General features: G+C 43.0%; 1 protein-coding gene across 1 annotated transcript; it reads left to right on the top strand.

The window, feature by feature from the left end:
• Positions 1–6414: 6414 nt before the first annotated feature.
• On the top strand, positions 6415–11631 carry LOC124136093. Its single transcript, XM_046501887.2, has 3 exons — positions 6415–6501; positions 8884–10109; positions 11109–11631. Exons 1-3 carry the CDS (start codon positions 6447–6449, stop codon positions 11499–11501), a joined length of 1674 nt encoding a protein of 557 aa, XP_046357843.2. The 5' UTR covers positions 6415–6446; the 3' UTR covers positions 11502–11631.
• Positions 11632–11924: the final 293 nt, after the last annotated feature.

Below are 11924 nucleotides of genomic sequence, written 5' to 3' on the forward strand. Positions count from 1 at the left end.
AGCTATACGACGGAGGTCTGTAATTATTCGAGTATGAACCAGAAAATCCAGTGATTGATATCACGAAGATCGATCTATGCAACTGACATACGATGACATGCATCAACCAAGTAAGCAAACCTTACCACCCGATCCCGTTAGTCGCCTTTTACGGCAAGCATGTGTGCCTGAAGACCTTTTCTACCCCGAAATTTCACAGGTGTCCCCTCCCGAACGCCGTGACGATTTAGTGAATGTGTTCAATTGAAAAGTTTATGTCAAATTAGGCGTACTGTTGAGTACTGAAAATCATAATTAAAATTACAATTAACATCAACTAATTTATCTTAACTTATTTAAAATTATTTGATAACGACTTAAATGTTTTTAACCTTTGCCGGACCACAACATTTGTGATGTTTTGTGTGTGTGTAATGGGGGGGGGGGGGGGGGGGGGGGGGAGGGTGGCACGGGTGACCTAGTCGTCTAAGGCGCCGCGATTCGCTGTGCAGAGTTGCGTCCCTTCGGCATGCCGGAAACCTTTGATTGTGGGTTCGAATCCCGGTTCACCTCGATTATGTTTCTAGGTTTGTCAGCACCATACCCGTGCTCGAGGCATCACTTCGGGCTTTCCTCCCACATTAAGCTGACACGCCGTGATATAACTGGATATAACTGATTAAGCGGCGGTAAAACCAACTCACTCACTCACTATATGAAATGTATCTTTTGTCTATTGTCATGGCTAGTTGAGCCTTTGAACGTTTATGGTCAAAGGGAGTTAACTCTCGATGCTAAATTGTTACTGAAGGGTTGTCGCGTAATCTTGTACAATATTTTAAGCCTAGTCTTGCTGACGCGTCATAAAACAATATTATTGTCATTGGAATATTTCAGGAGGCTAAACAACTGATCGTTTCAATCACACAGAGCAATGTTCTGAGATAGAGTTGGTTGGTTGGTTTAACTGTTGTTTTACGCCGCACTCAGCAATATTCGAGCTATATGACGGCGGTCTGAAAATAATCGAGTCTGGACCAGACAATCCAGTGATTGAGATACAGAAAGTGAGAGTAAATGAGTAAGGTTTTACGCCGCTTTTATCAATATTCAAGCAATATCACGGCGGAGGACGCCAGAAATGGGTTTCAAACATTGTAACCATGTGGGGAACCGAACCCGGGTCTTTGGCGTGACGAGCGAACGCTTTAACCACTAGGCCACCCCATCGCCCCTGAGAGATACAAACCCTATTGTCACCAAAAGAATTAAACAAAAAAATTATACGAATCATAGTCATAGAATGTATTGCTGGTATATCTGCCTACTATTTACAGACGTCTCAAATAACCTTCAGTAGCTGCTGTGGAATGTTGAATTTGTTTTCTTGTTGTTTTTTTAACGCCGCACTCAGCAATCTTCCAGCTAGATGACGGCGGTCTGTAAATAATCGAGTCTGGACCAGACAATCTAGTGATTGACATTATGAGCATCGATCCACTGGGATCGATGACATGCATCAACCAAGTCAGCGAGCCTGACCACCCAATCCCGTTAATCGCCTTTTACGACAAGCATAGTTGCCTTTTACGCCAAGCATGGGATGCTACCCCGGATCTTCACGGGTCATTTGGGTATATAGATACACTGACTTGATCATGTACATGTGACAGATGCTGGGAAGTAACGGTGTGAGTGAGTGAGTGAGTTTGGTTTTACGCCGCTTTTAGCAATATTCCAGCAATATCACGGCGGGGGACACCAGAAATGGGCTTCACATATTGCACCCATGTCGGGATTCGAACCCGGGTCTTCGGCGTGACGAACGCTTTAACCACTAGCCTACCCGACCGCCCCAGTAACGGTGTGGAAACACAGATCTTGGCAACAGTGAAAGTGTGGATTTCCTGGTGATAGGACATTTAACATTTAGCCTTAAAACTTCAGCATTGGGTAACGAACACAATTTTAAACGTTTTGGTTTTTTTGGTTTATAAGCAGCAGATTAAGCGCTTGTGCACAGTGGACGTAGTTCAAAGTTAACTGGCGTTATGAGTTTCAACAAAATCAGGAAACGTGCTATCGTGTGACTGGGTTTCTGGTCCTCCACTTGGTTGACTGGTTTGTTTGGATGCCTTCGCGTTGAGGGGGTGCGTCTGTGGGATGTACTTTTAGATATTCATTGTGTGAGTTGCGGGTGTTACCGGTATTGAAGGGACGTGCTTACCCTTCTCGCGAACACCTGGTGTCATCACTGACTTTCAGTGATCAATTCATATATTTTTCATTGTTTTGCCTTTTCGCTCAACGGTGTTTCTATTCTGTTTTCTGTGACGTTGATATTTATTTATTTATGATAAGCCAGTCAAATATTTAGAATTCTTTTGACACTATCTAGCTTAAAGTATGATGCCATCTTTTCCCTACGATTTGTGTTTCATTTTGGCCTTACATCAAGTATCGGTGAATTATTTATAATTGAACTGACACAAAGGAGGTAATTACGGTGATTCTATTTCCCCCCACAATTTTCCAGTTGGACGTTACATCAAATATCCTCATTAAAAATGTCATACAACACTGAAATATACATCAACAATATACTTATTTAGTACTTATGCGCCAACGAAAGATGCAGCTCTCAATTTTGGCATATGGAAATGTATGCATGCAAATTCCCAAATGTATCCACCACATAGATTCCTGATAATGTGACAGAAGAAGGTTTTCTTATGTTCTTATCAACGCCTCCGTAGTCTAGTGGTAGAGCGTCCGCCCGGAGATCGGAAGGTCCGGGGTTCGATCCTCGGCCGCGTCATACCAAAAAACGTTAAAAGATGGTACTTGTTGTTACCCTGTCTGGCGCTCGGCATTAAGGGGCTAAAACAAGGACTGGTCGGCTCGGAGTCAGTATACTGGCGTATTCATGTTAAACTGCGGCATGGTATCTCAGTGAGCTAGCACTATAAATCGGCATCAGTCTGGACTAGTACAAGCAGTCACACACACACACACACACGTACATGCACGTCGCTATATAAGTGCAATAATCTTGGACACGACGTTTAACCCCATTTCACCTCACCTTATGTTCCTATGTCTTGTATCTGCATTGTTAGTGTCGTTGTGATGAAAACCTGAATTCCTTAGTTTCAGACAGTGGATGATGTTGGCTTATTGAATGTGGTCCTTGCCTATTGCATTCTGTGATACTTGTCATTTGTTCTGTATACTTGTACATCAGCTTACAAGAACGCGGCCTACATTAGCAGGCTCCATTAATCAGTATACATACACTATCTTAAGAAGAAGCTGACAAGGTTTCAGTTTGCTATTATTTGAAGGATAACATTTTGATTATTCTTGAGGTTATTTGCCTTTATTAATCAAATGCTTTAATCTCTTCTTGTTGTGTTGTGATGCGACTTATTTTTCACAAAATTGTACACGTGCACATGCATATAAGTCTGCATGTTTATACTTGTACATGTACAAAATTGTATATATGTAATGTTATTGTATGTATATGGGCCTATGGCCAGAATACAATAAATGATGATGATGATGGGGAAATGGAGGGCGCCAGATGTACCTGCTGATAAAGAATGGAATGTTTTCCATCAAAATGTTCTTCCAAATTCATATCGAAAGGATGTTTTGAGTTTGGTCATTGGGGTGTGAACAAAACTTGTGCCAAAATTCTGTCCTATTTCTTTTTTGTCATGTGTGTCAAATGGTTGGCAAACCTAATCCCTGCCGCGCATTTGAAACCCATTCCAGCTTTTGAAAAACCTTTCAGCAGAGTCAACATTGATTGTGTTGGTCCATTGCCTAAAACCAAGTCAGGAAATCAGTACATGCCTACTATCACGTGTGTTTGTGAGAAATACACTGATAAAGCATTAACCTGGTAATTATCACGATTGAAAAATCCTTTGGTTTATTGATGATTAAATATGTTCTAATCAATGAATGCTTTTCGGATATATGTGTGGCATTTCCAAACAGCTGTTGAGAAACGCAGAGCCGAACCTTTCAATAGCACTATCGATAACATCCCTCAACCAGAAAGTTGTAATGAACATGAAAAAGCAATTTACAACTCACACACTGGAACACCCGGCTAATTGGGTTGTGTACAATATTAAGCGAAAACAAAACGTCAATGCTAAAGAATAACCAGTCTCAGATATACCCCGAAACATTCTATTGGGTGTAAAAGGTAAAATAGAGGTGAAAATAATATGAATGGATCACTGAAAATCAGTGATGGCACCAGGTGTTCGCGAAAATAGTAAGCAAGTCCTCTACTAATTCGATCTTTATTAATCAGATGTAATACCACTTAACACAATACACCACTGGAATGTTTTTGGCACTGTGGTTCAAAATTTGCACGACCTTAACTCGACATATGTTTGATAGTCACGATGTCTTCGATTATACCCCTGTAGGTTATACCTAGACGACCATGATCCCTGGACATGGGTCACACACTACAACTGCCCGTGGTCATTTCGGAGAAAGCCATGTTATGCTGGACTTTCCGTGTGAAGAATGTGGTAAGTATACTTGCCAAAAAACGAAACGCATAGCTGAAATCTGTTTTTCACACTTGTACTTACACTAATTTATTGCACCCGAACACAACATTTTGTGACTTGTCGCCAAAATACAGCATCTTGAAACCAAACTGGGAGAAATTGCAAGGAGAAAAAGCTGTAAGCATGCTGCACGTCTGAATACGGCTACTTAACCTTTATACCTATGGGTATAAAAATTTGGCAGTCCTGCTACGAATCACTCTCCAATGTTCTGTATAGGTGACTGTCATGATGCCAAGTCTGAATGAAGACTGTAGAAACAGAGCCATTGGACGTCTAGAAGCTGGAGGAAGTCAGACATCAGTAGCCAGGCACTTTAACGTGAGGCAGAGTACCATTTCTCGTCTGTGGCAGCACTGCAGACTCCACAACTCTACAAGAGATCGACCGAGAAGTGGAAGACCCAGGGTCACAACTGCGGCGCAGGACCGCTTCATCCGGGTGTTGCATCTTCGCAACCGGACAATCAGTGCAGCATACACAGCTAACAATGTTCCTGGTCTTCGTAGAGTCTCAGCGCAAACCATCAGAAATCGTCTAAGACAGCATGGGATATGGCCAATGAGACCATATACAGCGCCCGTTCTGCGGCAACATCATCGTCGTGCACGTTTGCCATTGAGCAGAAATGTTCGACCCCATGGACCCTAGTGCACTGGAGAAGGATATGGTTCAGTGATGAGTCGCAGTTCATGCTGTATCGCCATGATGGTAGGATGCGTGTCTACAGACAGAGAAATGAACGCTACACTCGACACTGTATTCATGAAGTCGACCGATACGGCGGTGGAAGTGTCATGATGTGGGAAGGCATATCCGTGAATGGTAGGACAGATCTGGTGCACGTGCAGGGAAATTTAACTGCTGTACGCTACCGTGATGAAATCCTTCAACGTCACCTTATTCCCGCCATTGACGTCAGAAGAGAGATTTTCTAGCAAGACAACGCAAGACCGCAAACTGCACGTGTGACCATGGATTATCTTGCCCACAACAATGTTACTGTGCTGCCATGGATTGTCTGCTCCTGACTCGATTATTTACAGACCGCCGTCATGTAGCTGGAATATTGCTGAGTGCGGCGTTAAAAAACAAACCAAACCAAACCAAATCTACGCCGAATCTAAATTTACCACAATTAACGAAAACCTTCCAGATGCCTCAGTATCTATTGACTATATCAGATCAACACCCTGATGGTTATGGTGCTGGGTCTGCAAAGGTGTGCATTAATGTGTGTTTGTTGTTTAACGCCGCACTATTCTAGCTATATGACGGCGATCTGTAAATAAACGAGTCTGGACCAGAAAATCCAGTGATTGACATCATGAGCAGCAATCAACCCAATTGGGATACGATGACATGCATCAACCAAGTCAGCAGGCGCTGACCACCCGATCCCGTTAGTCGCCTCTTTCGACAAAGATAGTAGCCTTGTACGGCAAGCATTGGTTGCGGAAGACCTATTCTACCCCGGATCCATAGGGTCGCATTAATGAGCTACTAACCAAAATAAAATGCATTTTAAATTAAACTGATTCTCGTCGGTAATCCCAGAGGCATTATTCAATAAACTCTTTAACAAGAATCAGTTGACGGTTTCCGAATAAAGAATTATTCTTCCCTAAAATCAATAAGTTTGAACACGTAAGGAATTTAGGAACACTGGCGGTATCGGTTTATGTATTGATATTCTTTAACTAGTATGATACTATTTTCCACACGACTGCATCTGTCTTAATTCGTCTGATGATTTATTTACGATAATTATTTCGCACTGCTAAGTTGATTTTCTAAATTGCTCAATGTCCAACGCGACGCAACGCGTCATACACACTTAGGAGGTAGTCGTGAGGACGTGGCATGGCGCTGTCAAGGACGTTGATTGTAATAGGCGTTATACTTGGAACCTATGGCCGTAAGTAATACAAGTAATAACATAGGTATCTGAATATAGTTTGTACACGCATTAACAACATGGGTTTTGATTGCGATTTATTAAAGTATTTGTTCATTGGTTTATTCACCGTTAACTATTACGGTAAATGTTATTCTATTGTAAATATATCAAGGTTTGCACGTTACCACTTATGTTGTAAATCTGAAGTCGATGCAGTCAGTTATACTACCGTAATGTAATGGTATAACGTTACTTTTATGTATGTTAAAATTCACCCTATAAGCGCCAAGGCATGCTGTCAGTTATTCTGACCTATTTAAACCACATACCGTTATTTTCGTTATTACTCGCCCGTGGAAGAAACCGCTGTTTAGGAACAATGAGCTGGTATCGCACAGTGTCTAATACCAAAGCACGTAATTATGTACTGCCATCTTCCTGAGGCAAGGGAGTTAACTGCCTGTAAAAGGCTGCAATGTCGTGGTTCGATCGTAGCGCCACAAGCGGAAATAACGGGTTATTTTATGAAACGAGTGAATAGATCTAGTAGCTGACGAACGTATAACACGGGAGCGAGTTTAGCATTATATAAATACTTTTTCAATATTTACTGTATACTTGGAAACCGATTCTTACATATTTGTCGTCTTTTCTTATATACATGTATTTCTCTTTGCTTCGCAGTCAGATTGTACACAAATGAGGTGTCTGTTAATCCTCCAGGTGAAATGTTAAGATGTTTGAAAGATTGAACGCTCTGAGCCTGTTCTCATTACACCAGGGTGTGAGTAGTAACACATATTAAACACACCGGATAGTCTTCAGCAACCCATGCATGCCGTAAAAGGCGACTATGCTTGTCGTAAGAGGCGACTAACGGGATCGGGTGGTCAGGCTCGCTGACTTGGTTGATGCATGTCATCGATCCAAGTTGCGTGGATCGATGCTCATGGTATTAATCACTGGATTGCCTGGTGCAGACTCGATTATTTACAGACCGCCGTCATATATCAGGAATATTGCTGAGTGCGGCGTTCAACAACAAACATCCCACATCTCAGTAGACGATGAGCAACTTAACAGTATACAGCATAGACGCTAACATGACAATAGAAATTTAAGAATAGAGACTTTAAAGCAGCCAAGACACCTGTCTGTTGTTGACAATGAGGTTTCTTGTAATTTTTCTATTTCAAAATCCAAAATCACTACATAAATACCAAACAAGGTTCTTATCCGATTATGACATACAATAGTCTAAAAGTCTAGATAAAGCCAGCAAGAAGTACTGATTTTGATTTGAATAAATGGAATATATATATACTACTCAAAAGAAGTTAAAGACAATCCGATTCTTTCATAATACTATAGTTAATCGGCCATGGCATGAGAGATGAGGTTAAATGGGGTTTAACGTCGCGTCCAAGATTATTGCGCTTATATAGCGACGTGCATGTACGTGTATGTGTGTGTGTGGCTGCTTGTACTAGTCCGGACTGATGCCGATTTATAGTGCTAGCACACTGAGATACCATGCCGCAGTTTAACATGAATACCCCACTCAGACACAGTATACTGACTCCGAGCCGACCATTCCTTGTTTTAGCCCCTTAATGCCGAGCGCCAGACAGGGTAACAACAAGTACCATCTTTTACCGTCTTTTGGTATGACACGGCTGGGGATCGAACCCCGGACGTTCCGCTCTCCGGGCGGACGCTCTACCACTAGACCACGGAGTCGGTCCTCATGGCATGAGAGATCAACTATACTGATGCGGAAGATTCGGGTGGTCCCTAACTTCTTTTGAGTTGTATATTAACGATGTAACCTAGCAAGACTAAAATGCCCAGTAAGATGAATACTGTCTAATTGATCCGTGCATGTTATTACCGTTGAACTTGTCAGTGAGGGTTCATGAACGTGACGACAAAAAAACGATAAAGCAAATCTTCCGTAAATTACTGTATGAATTGGAACTGTTACAGTATTTTACGGTTGAAAGTTCAGGGTAATATACTGTTGTGGTTGACAGAACTTTTCCCATTCCTTGTTTTGAATAAGATTAATTCATATTAACCGGGAGCGGTGGGAAAGCAGAGATTTCCTAGAGTTAGTGAGTTAGTGAGTTTGATTTTACGCCACTTTTAGCAATATTCCAGCAATATCACGGCGGGGTACACCAGAAATGGGCTTCACACATTGTACCCATGTCGGGAATCGAACCCGGGTTTTCGGCGTGACGAGCGAACGCTTAACCACTAGGCTACCCCACCGCCCCGATGTCCTGGAAGTAAAAGACCGACTCATAGATGATTGACTATTGCCTATGTTTGTACGTGGCACAACGTATGGCCTGATTATGTCAACTGTTACCAACATTTGTACTGTTGCTATTTCAGCCGGTTGGACACGTGGCGGGGAGTATGTTCTTGTTTCGCTGGGGAGTCACGGTGCAGCCATCAAACCCTTCGACATATCCGTGACCTCGCGTTCAGTAAACCTAACGTCAGCGTCGGTGACAACATCCTGGAACCTCACCTCGTCACAGAACACGACCGTGAGCGTAACTCAGGGTCACCTGTTTTCCTATGGGATGGACAGGGTTCTTCAGGGTATCTCAACCAGAGGTGACGCCGTTCATATTCAGACGTCGGACGAAATTGACGTTTCTGTAATCAGCTGTTTCTCCCACTCTGGTGGAGCGTATCGCGCCTTACCTGTAGAGAGTCTGGGTCAGGTCTGTTTCATTATAACGCCAGATGACTGTTCAAACAACTGCCACATCGCCATTGCTGCAACGGAAGACAACACGACGGTGACCTTAACCCCAGGGGACATAATCCCAAATTGGGAGCACGTACCAGGACTGACGTTAAGTAATGATACCTTTACGTTTCAGCTTGACAAACACGAAAGTATAAAACTTGGCAGCGTGTCTGATCTTTCCGGTACACACGTGGAGTCCGATAAACCAGTTGCAGTATTTTCAGGAAGTACTGGATCAAGGGGAGACCGCGGATTTGATACCGTTATAGAGCAGCTTCCGTCATCAGACCAATGGGGGCGGACCTTCTACACCATCCCAACGCCCTACCATGTGTCGAAACAAAACTTTTATAAGTTCATAGCTTCTCATGCCAACACAACTGTGTCAGTAGGTGGTCAAGTGACTGACCTATTGGACGCTGGGTCTTTCGCCACCGTAACCTTGTCATCCGATGCTTTCGTTGAAGTGACCAGCAGCAAGCCGTTGATGATGATAAAGATGGTCCAGAGGGACGCTGGTCTCGATGGTTGCATGTCGCTTGTACTTTCACTGAATCAATATATTTCCGGCACCTCCTTCTTACACAACGGCTACAACAACTACGTCTCCATCATCATCAACGTCACCCACAAAGACGATATTCTTCTGGACCAGAGCCCTCTTCCTGGTACGGCCAATTGGACTCTCAGCGACAATCTCGACATGGCCCTGGGGGTGGTGCTTGTGAGTAATGGCAGTCACACCCTCACCGTGGCTGCCCCTGGGGTCAGGTTTGCTGCCTACCTGCACGGCGTCAGTATCAACACAAACGCAACCGTGTGCTTGCCGCTAGGTGTCGCCCTTTCCGTCAGTAGATGGGTAAGTTGTAATACAGATTAATGGAGACAATATTGTGTTTCGCTGGGTTTAGACCCGGGTTCGAATCCGCCGTGATATGAACTGAGATATAGTGATTAATATACAAGCATGTGTGGCATACTGATGTTATGACACGAGTGTCAAAATTCGGACTGATGCCGATTTATAGTGCTAGCTCACTGAGATACAATATGCCGCAGTTTAACATGAATATCCCACTCAGACACAGTATACTGACTCCGAGTTGACCAGTCCTTGTTTTAACCCCTTAATGCCGAGCGCCAGACAGGGTAACAACAAGTACCATCTTTTAACGTCTTTTGGTATGACTCCGGACCTTCCGCTCTCCGGGCGGACGCTCTACCACTTGACCACGGAGGCGGTCTCGCCGTGATATGAACTGAGATATAGTGATTAATATATAAACATGTGTGGCATACTGATGTTATGACACGAGTGTCAAAATTCTTGTATTTCACGAGTGAGAGCTAGGGTAATACATGACTTTTTAAACGAGTTTCGTATTATCAATATGACACACATGTGAGTGTAATAATTTCCTTATCCATTATTTCTTAATCCTTTTGAGCTCCCCTTAGAAAATGCACTGATCACCATCGATGTCCTGGAAAATCACAACTTGTCGAATGAATATGGGAATATATATTGGCATGCCTCAAAAACTGCATATTATAATGAGAATCGTTATTTTCGAACAGAACTTGTAGATCCCCTTTACAGACTTACACATAACGCACTTTCTACTCTGTTCAGAATACAGTCATGCCCCATTATTCCGACATGGTTGGTTGCATATGTTTATGCCGAATTAACGACTATGCCGGAACGAAATAAGTAGTATCAACGTTCGTGATCGAAAATCGGACAACTATACGATCGATAACGATATAAACACGTAATAAAAAAGAAAAGAAAAATGAAATATTCATATTGTTATGTTAACTAGACATGACTGTACATTGCTCTCTCTCTCTCCAGCCCTCGCCCATGGATACCTGCACGTGCAGCACGGTGTGTTTTGACGAGGATACAGTTAACCGCACGATAACCGCCGAGTTAATCGCCAATCTCACCGAAGAGATCCGAAAGAATCTGACTGTAGAACGGGAACAGCTGTCTGCATCTGTCCGGAAGAGGAAGGCTGCTAGCGACAATCGGCCATCTTCACAAGGTATGGGGACAATCGGCGTCGTCTTCATCACCGTCCTGATGGCTGTCGTGGTACTGTTTGACATCACGGGGATGTTTCTCGGACCCACGTATGCATTTTCAAAGAAGATAAGGAGATCGAAACTTAGACAGAAAACGAAGAAAAAGGACGAAGACATTATTCTCGTCTCCAAATTACAGACAATCACAAGTCATGAATGAATAGAAGGAAATGACGTATGCTTTACAAGACACACGACTAACAAATACGTGAACGTTCAGCTCACGTATACAACCAGTTCATGTGTATGACCTTTAAGCATAAGTTTGTTTGTTTGTTGTTTAACGCCACACTCAGTAAATAATCGAGTCTGGACCAAAAATCCAGTGATTAATATCATGAGCATCGATCCACGCAATTGGGATCGATGACATGCATCAACCGAGTCAGCGAGCCCGACCACCCGATCCCGTTAGTCGCCTCTTACGACAACCATAGTCACCTCTTTACGGCAAGCATGGGTTGCTGAAAACCTATTCTACCCCGGAATTTAAGCCTAAGATCAGTTGTACTCTAGGAAAGGTGTCTTCTTAGAAAGTTCATGTAATACAGGGCATCGTTCCACAAAGCGATCTTAGCGCTAC

Source organism: Haliotis rufescens, unplaced genomic scaffold (assembly GCF_023055435.1).
Source record: "Haliotis rufescens isolate VD_foot unplaced genomic scaffold, xgHalRufe1.0.p SCAF_44, whole genome shotgun sequence".
Taxonomy (NCBI): domain Eukaryota; kingdom Metazoa; phylum Mollusca; class Gastropoda; order Lepetellida; family Haliotidae; genus Haliotis; species Haliotis rufescens.